Source organism: Rissa tridactyla, chromosome 2, assembly GCF_028500815.1.
Source record: "Rissa tridactyla isolate bRisTri1 chromosome 2, bRisTri1.patW.cur.20221130, whole genome shotgun sequence".
NCBI lineage: Eukaryota > Metazoa > Chordata > Aves > Charadriiformes > Laridae > Rissa > Rissa tridactyla.
Window position 1 is genome coordinate 164,348,797 of NC_071467.1, and position 16,947 is coordinate 164,365,743.

At 44.9% G+C, this 16,947-nt stretch overlaps 1 protein-coding gene across 2 annotated transcripts in view; it reads left to right on the top strand.

Moving 5' to 3' along the window:
- The window catches only part of LOC128905075 (vasoactive intestinal polypeptide receptor), a 117,091-nt gene extending 108,872 nt beyond the window's left edge, over positions 1 to 8,219 (top strand). For both annotated transcript variants that reach the window (XM_054190540.1, XM_054190539.1), the window contains exons 11-13: positions 2,083 to 2,212; positions 3,631 to 3,672; positions 5,188 to 8,219. In XM_054190540.1, coding sequence (XP_054046515.1) covers positions 2,083 to 2,212; positions 3,631 to 3,672; positions 5,188 to 5,379 — 364 coding nt within the window. In that variant the 3' untranslated portion in view covers positions 5,380 to 8,219. The remainder of the gene's footprint in view (positions 1 to 2,082; positions 2,213 to 3,630; positions 3,673 to 5,187) is intronic.
- The last annotated feature ends 8,728 nt before the right edge of the window (positions 8,220 to 16,947 follow it).

Genomic DNA, 16,947 nt, shown 5'->3' on the forward strand with positions numbered 1-16,947 from the left:
GGGAAGACGATTTTCCTCATTGCAGTGTTCAAGGGGAAAGTCTTTTAAATATCACAAGGCTAGATCATAGAGCTCTTGCCTTGAAGCCAAACTGAGATCTAAAGCATCACTCAATGTTCTGGGGAAGATCAGTGCTGGGAGCAAGACATTGGTTTGGAGTGTTATACAAACTGCAGGAGGGAGTTCCTAAGGTTTGGCATTTGTGCCCTGTTCATTGCCACAGTCCAGCCAGGAGGGAAAAAGTTATAATTGAGGGGATGTTTTCTCGATGTTGTCTGGAAGAATAAAATAAAATTTTCTAATCCATTTGAGGTTGCAAACAGTGTCTCTATGAATACGGTACATGGAGGTAGCATCACATCAAATTCCTCTAGATCGAGTGTTCCTGAAAGACTGGGGAGAGAGGAGACATCTCTGAAAAGCCAGTATTGATATTCAATGAAGTGTGGTCTGCTTAGAAAATGAGTTGCTTTTTTGTATGTTGGGGGCTGAGAGAATTAGGGCTGGGTCATACTATTGTGGGTCACACCAGCCAGAGCTGCTTCTGACAGGGAGAAACATGTTACTTTGATGGTCACCAATGACAGTGACAGTACTCTGGCAGAGGAAGACATCCAAGAGGACTCATATTTTGGATCTATTCACTATGAGCAAGGATGTGTCTGCTAGCAAGGGATGTGATGGGAAAGGCAAATTCCTGGAAGGTTCCTTGGCTTCCTACAGGCTGTCGTTTTGCCTGGAATGAGTTGCAGCCAGCTGCTTTTCAGCCATCAGGTGTTTCCTGGAGAACCACAGCCTCCAACAACAGACAATGTCTTTGGGCCAGGCCCAGGGAAAGCTGGAAAGGTCTGCTGGGAGATACAGTGATGAGCGTCATCTACATAAAGCTGGCACATCAGCTTTCCCAATGGGCTTATGCAGATAGCAAGTAAATGAAGATGGTCTGATGCAAATGAGCCTGATGAGACTTTGGAGGTGAAGGGTTTGCAGATGGAAGAACAAGTGTTTTCAACACCCCAGCCGTAGCTTCAATTCCTCCAGAAGCCTCTGGGAGAGGGGGATATGGGAGGATGTGGGTGACCAAGGGAGTCAAAACCCCCATGAGCGTCCTTTGGGCCTTGATTTCTTTTTATTTCCGTCAGCTATATTTTAATAATTATTATATTTAATAAATTATCATCTCTTCCTAATTAGACCTCTGATTACCCAGCCTGATGCCATTAAGTACTAATACTGTTCGTCTCCCTCCTTTGGAGACATTCATTGTGCAATAGCCTGTCATTATTCTGAGCTAAACATACCATTTCTTTCCCAGAAGCTGTAATTTTCAGAAATCCCAAGCAAACAAAGACAGTGTTAGATGATGATTTAGCTCGTACAGATGAAAAAAGATCTCTGGTGGGAGGGGAAGAAGAGAGAGGAGAGAAAGAAATAGCTCCATTGAAGTTGCTGAGAATAAAGATGTCACATTTTATGTTGACACCACATCTGAAAATCACCAGCCATCTGCGGTCTGCAGGCCAAGGAGAAATAATCTAGGGCTGATCACTCCATCTCAGCTGGAGGCACATGCATGTTTTTATGAGAGCTGTTAACAAGGAGGAAAGCGAGACTGTGGAAATGATCCCAGCACTGTCCTTGGTTAGTGTGAACTGACTGTGCCCAGCCAAGGATCTGGCTCCACATGTCATTGCGTCCCAGCCCAGGTCATCAGAGGCATCCTGGGGAGGTTAGGCTGTGAGGAGCTATCTCAACTCCCTCCCTTTCCCTGTACTCAGAGAAGTCTTCCCTCTGGGCGAAGGCAGCCTCCTGAAGCTGTCTCACTCAAGGCTGCTGTTGAAAGGCTGGATGTTCCCAGGGCCTCAGGGTAAATGGCCCATATTACATTTCCTAAGGGCAAACAGAGGCACTTAACATGCATGATACAGGCTACACCATCATGATCCAGGTAATCAGCAAATATGTACTCCAGCAAATTAAAGTTTCGGGATTGCGCAGGACTCAGCTGCAGGATTTCTCATCATTTTACCCTTTAGCTCCTCTTCCCTCTCCCCTTCTGACTCATGTTTGTCTTTCCGACAGGAGGCTGGCCAAGTCCACCTTGCTGCTGATCCCTCTCTTTGGCATTCACTACATCATGTTTGCTTTCTTCCCTGACAATTTCAAAGCAGAAGTTAAGCTGGTCTTTGAGCTCGTTGTCGGGTCATTCCAGGTAAGCCACCCTTTGGTCCATCAGTCAATCACCAGGTCTATTGGCAGGGAGAAGTGTAACAAGCTTGACAAGGGAATAAGCAAACATGTGAGCTGGGTTTTTTCCTGGATATGCCCAATACTGCTGTTATACCTTGGGGGAAAAGCTACTCACTCCAGCTTGACCAGGATGGAAGATAATTTTATATTTTGCCTCCTAGAAATCCAGAAGGAGATTCTCTCTCTTCATTTTAGGCACGCGAAAAGAAAATGTACCTCTATAAGTTTGTCACCCCGGGGGTTTTTTGTACTTAAGGGAGAAAAATGAGCACCTCATTTTGGTTTATACATTATGGGCATGGTGTAAGATAAGATAAATCACCTTTGGGAGGAGTGCCTTACTGTCCATTAACAGGAGCCTAGTCTGTCTTCAACCGGTTGACTTGCATGAACTTTCTTCTCTGTTAATAAGCCAAGTTCTGCCTGTAGATCCTGCTCAAGCAGGATTCCAGTTCGTTGGCATAGGAGGCAGGTTCCCCACAAGGATGGATAACGGGGCTGTCCTCTGCATTAATCTTTAGGAAGCCCTGATGAAGTTTGCTTCTTACACCCTCCCACACACTTCAGTCAATTCCCATGTTGGGCTCTTAACCTTGGCCCTGCTGTTGCATGAAAAGAAGCATTTTTTAATGTATTTCACCCCATTGCATCCATCCATTATCAGGTCTAGCCACTTTGTCTTCTCAGAGCCCGCAAGCAGGGTCTGTCACCAGGTACCATACTTGTGTCAGTAGCATGCTTTGTTCAGTGGTGAATGAGTTAATGTCCCTGTCTACATCGTCATCACTTCACATCTGGCATCTCTCCTTTGAGAGCTAAATGGATCTACACCCACTCCTTTTCATTAGTGTTTGCCACCATAAGGGCTAGACATAAGTTTGTTTAATTTTTTTCAGTGAAAGCTGAGATTCTCAAAAATGAGGTGTCACTGCAGGCAAGATGGGAAAGGAACAATTTAGGCCTATACCATGCCTAAGATCATTCTGACCTTGATGACGTACTAGGGAACATGTTTAGTTCTCCCCAGTTTCAGCTGACAAGACCAAGCAGGAAAGTTGGGTCTAGTATCCCATCCAGTTGCCTCTAGTGTCCCAGTTTGAATGCCCAAGTACCCCTCTTAGAGCTGAGCTGACTGTTGATGGCTTTAAACACCAGTCTGGAGCAATCTTTGAACTCACACCCATACACCTGCTGCAAGGTACCTCAACTGATCTTCCTCCGCTCCTATGATAGGGAAAATGTGATCAAGTGGTTTCTAAGGGGCACCTCAGCAGTCCCCCAGCAGTGTGACCTTTCTCAAAGGCCGCAGTGAGCCTGGTTTGTGATCTAGGGGAATATCAGCTATGAGGTGCTAAAAGCCTGTTCTCTCCTTTTCCCTAGGGATTTGTGGTGGCTGTTCTGTACTGTTTTCTCAATGGGGAGGTAAGATCCACAATGTTGTTTGGTTAATGTTTGCAGCTCAGGCAAATTGAATGCTTGTGGAGAGTGGATTGAGAAGTGTCCCATTCCTGATGTTACCATAATGGGGGGAAGCTTCCAAATCAAATCTCTCACTCTAGAATAACTCCTGACAGTTTCCAGCACAATTAATAAACCTATTAGGACTTTTGTATGCACTGTAGTGTTACTGCTGTTGAGTCTGCCCTTTACTCATGAGACAGCATCAGGAGAACTCCCATATGGCCTTGGATAAACCCTGATCTGAAGGGACCACCTTTAGCAGGGAAGGATAAAGCCCATCTTCTAAGCCCTAGTCATGCTTAGCGTCTCAATGAATCCTCCATGGAATCAGGCCCACTGCCAAGATGGAGGCTCGTTACTGCAGTGATATTTTTGTACCACGCTCCATCTGCCCGCAAGAAATTCAGCAGAGACTGATTAAACCCATATTGCGAAGGCTAACAAGTAGGTGTGAGCAGCTAAAAACTTGGAGCTGCTGTCAGCTGGAGCACTTTCAGCTCGATAAACTGAGCACTGGGCAAGAAAGAAGCAGCTGTGATCTGGGTTTGTGTTCCAGCTTCCTAGGGAGAGGTAGAGTGTCCAGAATCACAATTTCCCCTCTTACAGCTTCGATGCTGCTTTCAGCCAGGCTGATGCCATGTGTACCTCACGCAGTGGTGTGCAGGGCAGATAGCCCAGCTCCAGGCAGAGACCTTTGCCAGTAAGCCTGCACAGAGCAGGGGAGAAGCACACAAACTTATTAATGATCCAAAACTGATAGAGGCATTGACATGACTTGTTAGACACAATCCAGTGCCAGGTAAACATGTTTCCGCCTTACAGACATCGATCTTGCCTTTCCCACGTTTCCAGTCCTGGGGTTTGCATCCTGGATTTGTTCTGTTCCTGTGCTTGCTGATCCCAGAGACCCACAGACACAGCTGTTTTATCTAATTCATAGCTAAAAATTTGCCCTGGAAGGCTGCAGGAAAGGACAGGGACGACGGCCAGATCTGTTCAGGATTTGAATCTGGACAACGTAAACCGGATGATGTCTGTAAACTCCCTGAGCAGGAACAAGTAGCTCCTATCAAAAAAAGTACAGCTGTATTGACAGCTTTGCAAACAAGTGATAGTTAAATCATTTTTATTTGGGCAAAAACAGGGCAGTGAAAAAAAAAAAAGCTTACACTCACAAAGCGTAGAATATGTTGCCATTAAAGTTAAGTAGTCTGGCACCTTCACTGTATCAGATAAGCAATTCCCTGTGCTCACCTTTCTGCTGAAGCTCAGGGATTTCTGCTCTGGTAGTTTACTGGCTGGAGTGTGACATCTCTTCCATGAGGTTAAAAGTCCTGGCCAGGTTAAGTCTAGTGGCCTTTACAATATAAATCTTGGCCCCTTGATGAGTAGGTTACCCATTGCTGCTCACACAATCAAGGCAGAGCAATGGAAAATGCTCTGCTCTGCTGATTTGCTTGTCTTTCTACTTCCTAGGTCCAAGCTGAGCTCAAGAGAAAGTGGCGGAGATGGCATCTGGAGCGGTTCCTGGGCTCAGACATGAAGTATCACCACCCTTCCTTAGGCAGCAATGGCACCAACTTCAGCACCCAGATCTCCATGCTGACCAAGTGCTCACCAAAGACACGCCGGTGCTCTGGCTTCCAGGCTGAATTCTCTCTGGTGTGATGAGGAGAGGGTCTCCAAGCACTGAGCATCCAAGAGAAAAACTGAGAGACAGAAGGATCCCCAGGAATCAGTCATATGATGACAAATCCTTGAGAAATGACATGCTCCGCATGAGCCAAGAGAGGACACAAAACTGGAAAAGCCGCTGGCATCCAGAACAAGATCAGACAAGCCAAGAGGCAGAGAAATGCTTTTGCTCTGCGTCTTTTCAGACCTTTCACTCTTAAGTTTCAAGCCCTCGGGGGTTGATAGCTATGAGTAAAGGTCCCAGTTACTTGAGAAGAGCCTCGGAAATCCTGATGTGTCATAAATAATGAAGTACGGGGGGTAAGGGAGGGGAGAGCCTGAGTCCCTGGTGGTTTTACCAGAACCGGCATCTCTGAAAAAGATAAATTGCACTTTTCAAAAAATGAGCCAGTAAAGGAGAGAAGGAGGCAAGAAGCAGGAAAAAGAAATGCCAAATATATGAATGTGCTAAAAGTCCTGTTGGTAAGAGGTGGTGATAAGGCACCGGAGACAGAGTCGGGGACATGGGGAGAAGGGACAGGAGGGACATGAGCAGGGGGAGGCCAGCGCACGAGCCCTGCCTCTGCCTTTTACACGTGTGAAGACAAAGCTGCAGCACAAGGAAAACCACTCAGAGGATGCCCCAGTGCTGCAGTGTGTTCTGCTAATTGCCTGTCATCCTTGTTAGCAGAAGCTTTCCAAGCACCCTTGGGTGCCCTCTGGAAAAGCAGGTTGCTGAGAAGGAACAGCGTGAATGCCCTTCTCTGCACAATGTTCATGACATTGCGTTTTGTTTGGTTGTTTTCCATGAAGAGAAAACTCGATTTGCATGTATAAAAACCAGGTACAGATGCCAAAAGCAGAGCCTGGCTGTGTTTTTCATTCTTTTTAAGTTCGCTCATAGATCTTGGTGCATTAACGCACCCAGGATCATTAGGGATCAGGGGAAAACAATTGGTCTGTAATTCGTTTGCACTTGCTTAGCACACACTGCCAGGAAAGGGAGATGTAGAACCTGTAATCCTTAATTGAATCAGACCCGCCATAAGGAGCCACTCTCCAGATGAAAAAAATTAGTGTCACAGCAGCAGGCGAAATTGCTTTCATCAGAACAAGGTTGTCTCAGCACGTAACTGGCACTCCAGGAGTCAGGAAGGAGTGAAGGAGCTATTAAATTGATTTCTTCTTTGGCTTTTGCTGGGAGCTTTCATCCTATGATGAAGGCATTGTTAGATCTTTAAGATGTGTTGTGTATTTTACCTTTTTTCTGAAGGCCTATTAGCTTCCATATAGGGGCAATCCCTATGTAAAGAACATACATAGATCGTGTGAAAACCAAGGGAATAGTTTTTTTTTCTTTCCTTTTCTTGGTGGAGGGGCAAAGGAGAGGGGTGAAACCAAATCCTGCTCAGACATGCCAGGCCGGCAGCTCTCAGGGCATCACATGCAGCTCGCACACTCAGGCACTGCATGTGAGACAACCCCCGCAATCTCAGACTCTGTCAGAAGACAGACAACGCGACGATACAGATGCTCATGTTCGTGTCCCACCCAATTGCATTGAATGAGGTTGCACCAGTTTTATGCTGGGCGTGGGAAAGCCCTGCCCAGCTCAGGTGTACGCTTAGTAATTGGGCTGCCATCATCACAACATGACATAGCACTGTCCTCGTGAAGGAGAGTCTGGGTCCCCAATGCATGTAGATGGAAAGGAAGGTGGGCTCCTCTTTCAGAGTTCAGAGATCTCAACTTACCACGTACAAAGAGCACCTGGACTTCTTTTTCTTTGTAATGAAATGTAGTTCATTGAAGGGAAACATCTTTAATGTGGGGGCTCTGGGGGTTGTTTTGCTTGCTTGTTTCTTGCTTTAAACGTCTGTGATTCACTGCCAACAAACCACACTGAGCCCAGGAGGAGAGTTGCAAATCTGGACATCCAGTTCCTTTCTCAGTTCTGAGAGAGCAGTTGTTCTATGCCGTAACCCTCCCCAGAGCTATACCTGGTATCGTTTGAGATCGATGCTTCCAAAGTATTTCTCCATATGGGGGACTAAGAACAGCACACAGGGCTGAAGGCATTAAGGGGCATGAGACGCTCTGATGCAACCGCTGTGAAGGGTAGACATGCAGTCATGAGTTTTCAGTGAGCTAGCTGAGATGCTTTCACAGCCTGCAAAACCTAAGAGGATAGGCAGATGTTGTGAAGATAGACATAATCAGCTCCATGGTCCTGGAATTAAAGTGCTGATGAGACCCCAGGCTGGCCAGGTGCAAGCCATCTATGTTATGGCTACATTGCACTGAAACCATATCGTTAGCACTTAGAATCCAACACTGACATGCCATAAGATCATCAAAATCCCCTCTTAGCAGCTCTCTAATTCCTAAAATCCAGAGAAACCAAGAGGATGCTTAAAATTTCCCCATGTTGCTTGCACTGAAGCCCTTATGCCCTGATACCACAGGAACAAGGTCCCCATTGAAATCTCCATGAGGTTCTCAGAGGCAAGCACCTTCTTTATTGCTGGTGCTGCTCTGGTGAGTGCTTTCAGACCTGGATTAGGACTCACACAGAAGATACCAGAGAATTCCCACCAGTGCCACTAATTCTACTCCTGTGCCTGGTTCAAAGCAAGGATTTGACCTAGCTTGCATTTCACCAGGTGAATGGCTAACTAGCAAGAAGGCCCAGAACAAGCAAGGAAAGGCGCGCTCTCAGCTTCTAAGATGTTCCACCTAGTGTAAAATGCTTCCTCTCACTTGTTCAGAGTTTGGAAGCGGCGTCAGTCTGGGAAAGTTTTGGTTGATCAGGCTGCAAGGTCATTCACTCTCTTTATCTGAGGTGTGAGACACTGAAGTGCCTGAGGTGTGAACTTGAATCCCAGGTCCCAGACAAGCAGAGGAGTTTGAGCACAGAGCTGTTGAGTATAAGTAAGTGGCACACCATTACCAGCAAGCTCTCTTCTGGGATGTGAGGGGAACCCTTCCCATCCATCTGTTTTAGGCAGCCTTGCTGGGGTAGAAGGTCCGTGTCTGTGAGCCATGAGCAGTGAGAGACATTGTGGGTTTTCCCTGTGTTCTTCACCTTCTTTTTCCTCTCCCTGTGCTTCTAACTCCATTTGCAGGAAGACCCTTGGCTTTGTATTTCCAGCATCTCTTCAGCCCTGTGCTAACCTGTGCCAGCATCAGCCCTGTGCCAAAGGCAGCGAGAATGAGCTTGCCTTTGAGAGACACGACAGGGAAAAATTCCGCTGGTTATTTACCCATGCCACAGGGCCTTCTGCGGCCCATGAGATTCACCACCAGCCTATTCTGCGCGGGAACCTGAAGATAGGATGTGACCTAAACTGAGATGCTCCTTCAAAAAATGTTGACTATGTTAGCATGCCAGGAACGGTGCCCCAGGCATCTGATTTGCAATTATTTCATCACTGAACATCCAGCCACATCGCCATTATGCTGTCAAGGATGTTTGAGAGATTAAATGAATGTGCTGAATATACCTGCTGTGACAGGCATGGCAATATTAGTGATGGAGGCAGCACAGAGCTGCCAGCCCAGCTGTGTTGGCCTCATATTTCAGGAGAACAGAGGATTCAGTGGTGAAATCAGAGCTTTTCACTCTGGGGATATGAGCAATCAAGTGAACGATGACATTCGGATCAGGCCCTTGTTTAAGCGGCTTAGTGCAGGAATTTGGCCCCATAACTTGGCCTCCTCTACTCTGCTTTTCATTCAACTCCTCAATAAAATGGAGTTCAAGGACTTCACTGCAACCCCAAATGACAACCCAAACCCATGCAGAGCACACAAGGCAGTGCCCAGGGCAGCACCAGTCTGACCCCCTTAACGCCGGTATAAGACAGGAAAGTCTCCAGTGAAGGCATCTTAATTAATTTGCTGCAAAATAAGATACCTGGATGTGATGTGACAAGCCTTTAGATATGTTTGAGGATCATGAATTTGGACTCCAAAACTCTTTACAGAACTCAGGCCAAATTCTGATCCCACTTGCACCCATCAGTTCACTTCAGTGACTCCTGAATTACACCAGCATTAAACTGGAATTTGCCTTTAGAATAATTCCTTTATGTTCAGCCTGGAACTGTTTACTCCCTTTTTACACCAGTGAGAGATCAAACCCCTCCTGTTAATTAGTCATTCTATATTTCAGTGATTAAACTATAAAAAAAAATTATTAATAAGTATGGAACAATTAAAATATAAAACCTAAATTCTCGTCTCAAGGTCTAGAGGAACAAGGTTCAATATTAACATTAGACTGTAGATATTTCTATTCATCTGGGACCTATATTGCTCTGTGGCCCTCTCATAGGCAGCAAGAAATGAGAATGTGACCATGTTTAGGGTTAAAAAAGAGCACTAAAGAAATTCTAGGCTGTTTCAGGATTTCAGGGCATTACCTTGAAACCAGTTTTTAAAACAAGAAGTATACATGCAGCATCATCATTACAGCAGTTATGGTATGAAAAAGTGATCCCAAGAAAGCCCAGGAGACAAAACAGAACTGAATGTTCTATTTATTTTATTTTATTTTATTTTATTTTATTTTATTTTATTTTATTTTATTTTATTTTTAATTATTTTTTTTTGCCTCTGAAGCAGTTATATTTTTTTCAAGAAAGGTGCTAGTGGGGAAAAAAAATGTTTTGTACATTAACTAATCCACAGATTTACTTCTTTCTCAATGTCCCGTTTGGTTCCCGTTCAGCTCAGAAGCCGTGGGGCATGGTGGTGTCTGTGTCACAGGGCTATGCAAGCCAAGGGATTAAACCCAAATCTCTGCTCCAATCTGATGGAAATACTTTCAGAGAGAGATGCACCTGCTGATTAATGAAAGACTGCCAGTGGTATTTAAAAAGCACAATGAAGTTCCAAAGAAAGCTCAGGAGTGAACATCACTTGGCTCCATGGCAGGGTATTAAAGGGGTTTGGTGGAATTACTTTTAGTCCATTCCTTCCACTGTCATCACAGTGTTTAAATAAGGCAAAACCCAGTGGGTTTCTGCAGGAAATATGAAATATTTTCAGATTAAAAGGGAATGTCTCAAACTTGCAAATGCCAATATGTGTCTTTGTGAAGCTTGTTTTCTTCTGTCCACACAAATTCAGCTTGGGTTGATAAATGGCCTGTGGAAATCCATGTGGTATCAGAAGCCAGGAGACCAAGAAGCAAGGTTTCTTCGCCAGAAGATGCATCTGGGTTTAACACCAAAGCCCCTGTAAAATATGCATCCTCCCTGCAGTGTCCCTGCTTTGGGTTAGGGCTTTTAGCTGAAGAAAGGATCTCAACTGGGGTGGTGGCACAGCCCCATGCTTCTTCCCAAGGCATCTCCGCACCAGTGAATGTGCCAAACTCTCAGAGACACGGACTGCAGTCCTGAGCTCCCTGACTCACAATGCAACTTTGCACTTTTCACAACCCCGATGCTTATGATGGCAAGGACCGTAATGTTCCTTGCTTGTAGATGAACCTCAAAGAGCAGGAGGCCAAGCTCTTGGCCTCGTTTATACTCATATCAATCTGGAATGACTCTGCTGGTATCATTCTGGAAATAAACCGGTGTAATAGGGAAAAGAATTATCTCCTAGACTGGTGCGTGGAGTCAGATGTCCCAAAATCCAGAACAGCATAGACTTCAATCCGTTTTCTTTCAGTCAGTCAACTTTTCACCCTGCCTCCAATCCCACTATTTACATACCAGTCTGATGAGGTATAATGACAATGACTGATCTTGTTATTTCCCCTGGAGATCTGTGCAGTTGTAAACTTTTAGAAATTAGGAGTTTCCTGGGCCCATGGACCATCTCTTCCACCTCCAACTATCTGAAAGTCCTAACTCCTTGTTTGCTTGCATGGTGTTGTGCTATATACTGAAGAGCCCTGGGTTTGAAACCCTGGTTATTTCTAGCATTCTGTGAAATCACAGGGAAGAAGACAAACGTTGGGACTGGAAACTCCGTAACAGGTCTGTAAGGGAAATAATGCCCGTTTGGGTTCTGAGGGCCAGGCCTACAGGACATATAAATTGGCATCAGAAGAACACCAGTGTTTTATACCCCAGTTTTGTGGATATTGTAAACTTGTACATAGAGGAAAACCGAATAGCACATTAAAAAATAAAAGATAAAAAAAACAGAAAAAACCCACAATTTTGGTACTCTGATAATGATAAATTAAGCCCAAAAAAGCACTTTTGAATTCAAAAGTGCGTTTTTTATACTCTGTTTCAAACACCTCAAACTGTTGTTCGGTACCTCCTGCCAACTGACTCTTTTCTTCTCACTCAAACTGTAAACACCTCTGCTCTGCCCTCCTGTAAATAGGCTTTGACAGCAAAGAGTGAAGAAAACTGGCAGCGTACAGAGAATTGCCCTCTCTGTGGACTTTTATGTACCTAGGTGCTTGTGATGTATTCTTCATGCCAGTGGGAACAGGCCTGCTTGCTCAGCACAGTTGAAATCCCTGCCTTGTTTCATGGCCTTTTGCCCAATGTTATTTATTTTGTTCTGACTCTGTACATATGCAATGAATTGGCTATTTTTTTTTCCTTTGTACTTGGTTCATCTCCTTGCTTCAGAGGAGGTTCTTCTCTGTGGTTGACACTGCTGAAAACAAGCAATAAAACCATCGTGAAGACATTGTGTCTAAGATGTTCCACCTGATACTTTAATGTATTTCTCTCAGTCCTGAAGAAGACACAGACAGAGGAGGAAGGACTAAGAAGGAGGCAGTGAGCTGGTAAGATGGTTGCCTAGAGTTAAGCATAACGTTCTTATACTTTGTAAGGTTTGTGCCAGATAGACCAAATCACTCTCAAAATGGGAGACCTTCCTTGAGAACATCTGTGCCAGCTGAAGAGCTAGTGCCAGCCCCAGCATGAGTGATCCCAAAACCACCACGAGGAAGGCAACACCACTGCATGAGCTAGGTGGCTAGATGCAATGTCTTTTGGAGGTAGGACTCATGCATGGAGGTAATAATCATGCAATTACAAACACACTAGGGTTCTTTTGCCACAATCAAGAGATGTTAAATGATTCTTGTATTTGTAGATACGTGCACCCATGAACACACATATACATGGATTGATTGTTACAAGTGTAGGGTTGGATGCTGGAATATCCTCCAACTGTCTCGCTATACTGTGCCATTCAAATTCATCCCCCTGAGAATCCTCCCAGCACTCTGGATGGACAGACTGAAACTAAGGTCTGGCTTTTACATCACAGACTGTCAAAGTCCACATCCACCCTACAAGAATAGGAAAAAACCCAAAATATGTGAAAAACCATTTTTTTCTCATTCCCTTCAGGACTGAACACACTCAAACTGCCAGTCATCCGGGACATGTGGTATGAGAAGCTGTGAGCAGCTTTTCGAGAGCAGACACGATGTGTCCATTTCACCTGCAGAAAACCCGCTTTGCTGTGAGAAACCAAAATGCGTCACCCATAAGATGCACTAGAGAGCTGCCATCCAGTGCCCTCGACAATATTTGGCATATATAATGACCAAGGGCATCTTACAATGCAGTTTCCAGCTCAAGACGGTGGTTTGACTTGGGCTTGTCATGAACAGATGACTCCACAGCACTTGGGGTGTAAATTCATAATCTGAGCATCATGAGAGCATCCTGCCTGCAGCTCTTGCAATTAGACCCTTTGACCAATCCACCATCATCACTGTATGTGCACACACAAACACAATACGTCTGAGTGTAGCAATAATTATATGAGTGGCTAATTAACAACTTGCAGGTGTGAAAGGAAGCACAACAGCTGGGTCTGGGGTTAAGCATCCTGCAGCTTGGTTATTACCGTAGTCTGCCTTTGGGACGTGTTTAAGTTAGTCCTCTGAATGTGTTGTTTATCGACCTCAAAAGAAATGCTTTGATTTTTGGAAGTGCGGAGTTCATTGGATCTTTTCAATGTGGAGTGCAAATTTGTCTACTTAAATCCCTTCACATACTCTGGGCTGAAAGTAGCTGTCTCCATGGAAAGAAATGGACTGGTGTTTGAACACAGATTTTGCAAAGCCTCCAAATCTCTGCTAGTTGATTCCAGATCATTAGCAAGCCATTTAAATTAACACTTCTTTCAGGCAGAGAATTGCCCAGTAGGGCTAATGAAACTTAACACTTTTCCTCTCCATTTCCACTGCCCCTGCATGGCGCTGGTGGTACTGCAAAGCTGGCGTCTGCCTTTACCTCTTCCACACACTGTGTGTGCCAAATGCTGGCACCTTATACACTGGTCCCTGGAGAAGCAGACACGGCAGCATTGCTCAGCCCACGGAGACCATGTGTTCATCCCTGGCAACTTTCCCACCCTGCCAGGTGAACGGATACCTCCTGAGCATCGTATGGTGACCTTAGCTTTGCAACTTCCCTCCAGCTTTCCCAAGGGTGCCGCATCTGCCCCTGCATGATGTTTGTCTTTCATCCTTGCTGTGTGCCCAGTTCAGTAGCGCTGTCTTTTCAGGTCTTTATTGCTCAGAACAAAGCATGAGCCTTCCTCTGTGTTGAAGAAATGCCTAGCAGGCAACTACAAGTGAACAGTAATTATTCGTCTAAAAGACACATTATTTAATGCACATGAATATCAGGCAGTGAAAATCGGTCGCAGTAAGAGGTCAATGAGCTTTTCCTTGTCTGTAGGGCCAGTTCCACAGCTCACCCCCTTTTTAAGCTGATTTACACCCACTGTTCACACGACTGATAAAGGCCAAATCTACAACTAGGGATGACAAGTCTTCGCTATATGCGTCCCTCCTTTCTGCATGGATTAACCATTTTCATTTAAAAGCAAAGGGTCTAATACTCTGGGCCATTCTAAGAAGCAAAGCTGTTGCAAACTGACTTTCACTGGATCCCATTGTGGATTAAATCAGAAATCAGAAAAACAGGTTACAAAGGCCAGGGAAAGGGAAGATCAGCCAATTGCTTTTATTCTGTGTCTATAGAGGTGACAGTAATCATAAACTGCTAAAAAATGTCTTCCGTATAAGGAACTCCAGCAACTGCTTAGAAATTAATTAGGGTAAGTGGCTTTGGTGAAGATCGCCTAAGAAATCTGAGGCAAAAATTAACCCAACCATCTTTGATCCATTCTTTGTGTCCTCTGTGCAAGACCCATCCTTCCTGGCTTACAATGAGCACAGCATTGCTTTTCTTAGACACGCACCATTATTCTGAATTTGATAGAACATGCGATCACATAGATCTGGAAATCTTTGAGCTTGGCTTTTAGAGCTTCTTTGTGTAAGTTCAGTGGTGAAATGGCTTTTCATGACTGCAAAAACATCATTCTCTGTAAGAAAGAGCCAGGATTAAAGATGGCCAATGGCATCCTTTTCCTTTGATCCCCTGTAGTTTCCATGGCAAAATGCCAGGATGAGGACTTTTGTGATCTCCATGACATTAAAGTAATTTACCGTGTAGTGAATCAATTTTAGCGGTTAAATTATCTTCACTCCCCATGCAGCCAGTTATTCCCTCCCTCCCACTGGGGATATAAAGTTTGAACTGTGATTCAACGCAATCCACTGAAAGAGTCTGGCTGCCCTCAGAGAAGTTCAGAAAGACTCTGGATTGTCCAGGGATCACAAAGGGGTGTGACACAAGGAGCCTAGGCACTGTGTCACTGCGGTAATATCATACACTTTGAACGCCTTACAACCTCTTCCAATGCTGACACATGCTCACAGAGGAATCGTTCCTACTGGTATAACTCCCTATGTATTTAATGTTTTGTTGGATCATATGAACAAAGCCAGGTAAATTGAAATGTCATCTCAAAATAGCCATTTCCCAGATAGTGGTCTTCTCAGAACTAAATTGGCCTTGCAGACAAAGACCAGAGAAGGCAAGAGTTTTGTGCATATGGCATTAGTTTCCCCCTTATGGTCAGTGATGAACCCCCTCCTAGAGTCCATCCCTACCCCATCACACTAACGGAAACATCTCGGAAATATCCACCCCACTACTTGGAAATATCTCCACTGTAAGCTGCAAGAGCACATTGCCAGCTCATGTTGAGCTTCTCATCAACCAGCTCTCCCAAGTCCTTCTCCTCTGGGCTGCTCTCAAGCACCCAGCCTGTATTTGTCCTTGGGATTGCCCCGACCCATGTGCAGGACCTTGCATCTGGCCTGGTTGAACTTCATGAAGTCTGCATGGGCCCACCTCAAGCATGTCCATATGCTTCTGGATGGCATCCCTTCCCTCCAGCATGTCAACCACACCACACAGCTTGGTGTCATCGGCAAACTTGCTGAGGGTGCACTCGATCCCAGTGTCACATTCTGCTTTTGGTTTTCAGAGCAACTCTGCATAATTTTTGCACGTTGCCTGGGACAGAGGGAGGGAAAAAAAAGGAAAACAACATCTGACTTGTAAGCCTGAGGGTCGCTGTGCTTGTTGGGGAACCAAGACCAAGGCACTCTAAAAAAGCACTTCGTTGTCCAAACATTAAAAGGGCAATTACTTCAAATCAAAACTTTAATACCTTGATAGTTAGACGTCCTGGGTGACAAACAGGAGTCCTGTCGCTTAATATCAGCTCCAAATTGAGGAGAAAGGAGATTCAAAACAGGGTCTCTAGCCAAGATGTCTCATGAGTGAGCACCGCAAGCACGTCATTAGCTCTGGAGAATTCAGCACTTTTCCAGCAGGTGACACAAAATTCCTCAGAAACTGAGAGGTGTGGGTGGGAGCTGGGCAGTGGCTTTTAAACTGCAGTGATGCCAAAATGTGATGTGAAGAAAGAACCATGTCATACCAGCACGCACATGTTTGGATCTTTCCCTTCCTTCTGGGAGGTCCTGACAAATGGTTGCACCCTGTTGTCACTTTTAACCTGAATTTGCATGTAAATCTTATTTTACAGTGGAAGGAAACTACCAACAGCAAGACCGATACTGAGTTGGCCACTGCTGCCAAGAATCTGCCTCCCCCAACGCTTAAAGATTTATTTCACTGGGATGCTTAATCAATGGCTGTTTCTTATCAACCACTTAACTCTGAGCTCTTTGGCATAAAGCAGTTAGAAGCCACAATATTTCATTACATCCTATCTGCTCCCAGCTAAAAAATATGGGTATCTGATAGAAACATGGCTTTAATCTGCAGTGAAGAAGGAATTTATTACGTGTAATAAATTCATGTGGGTAATGTGATTTCTGGTTTGGACTGGGTGCAGCTTTTTATTGCATCCCATCATGTATTTCCCACCCAGTGCCTGTGTGATCTAGTTCTCTGCTCAGCTCCAGCCTTGGCAGGTATACCAGTAAGGCTCTTTGGCTTTTGAGAAAAAGCCAAACATTGGTCTATGACAGGAAAAGGTCTACACACATCTCACAGCTCACAGAGCTCTCCCTGAGACAGCTGTAAGCACGGGTGTAAGTTACTCAGCATGGTCCTCCCGCTGACAACGCCTGTCTGGCCTTGTCCTCTTGACTGAGTCTGAACTCACTCCTTTCTTGGTTCATGACAGTCACGTTTCCAAGGATCTGTTTGTAAATTAGAAGGTTATTTTTAA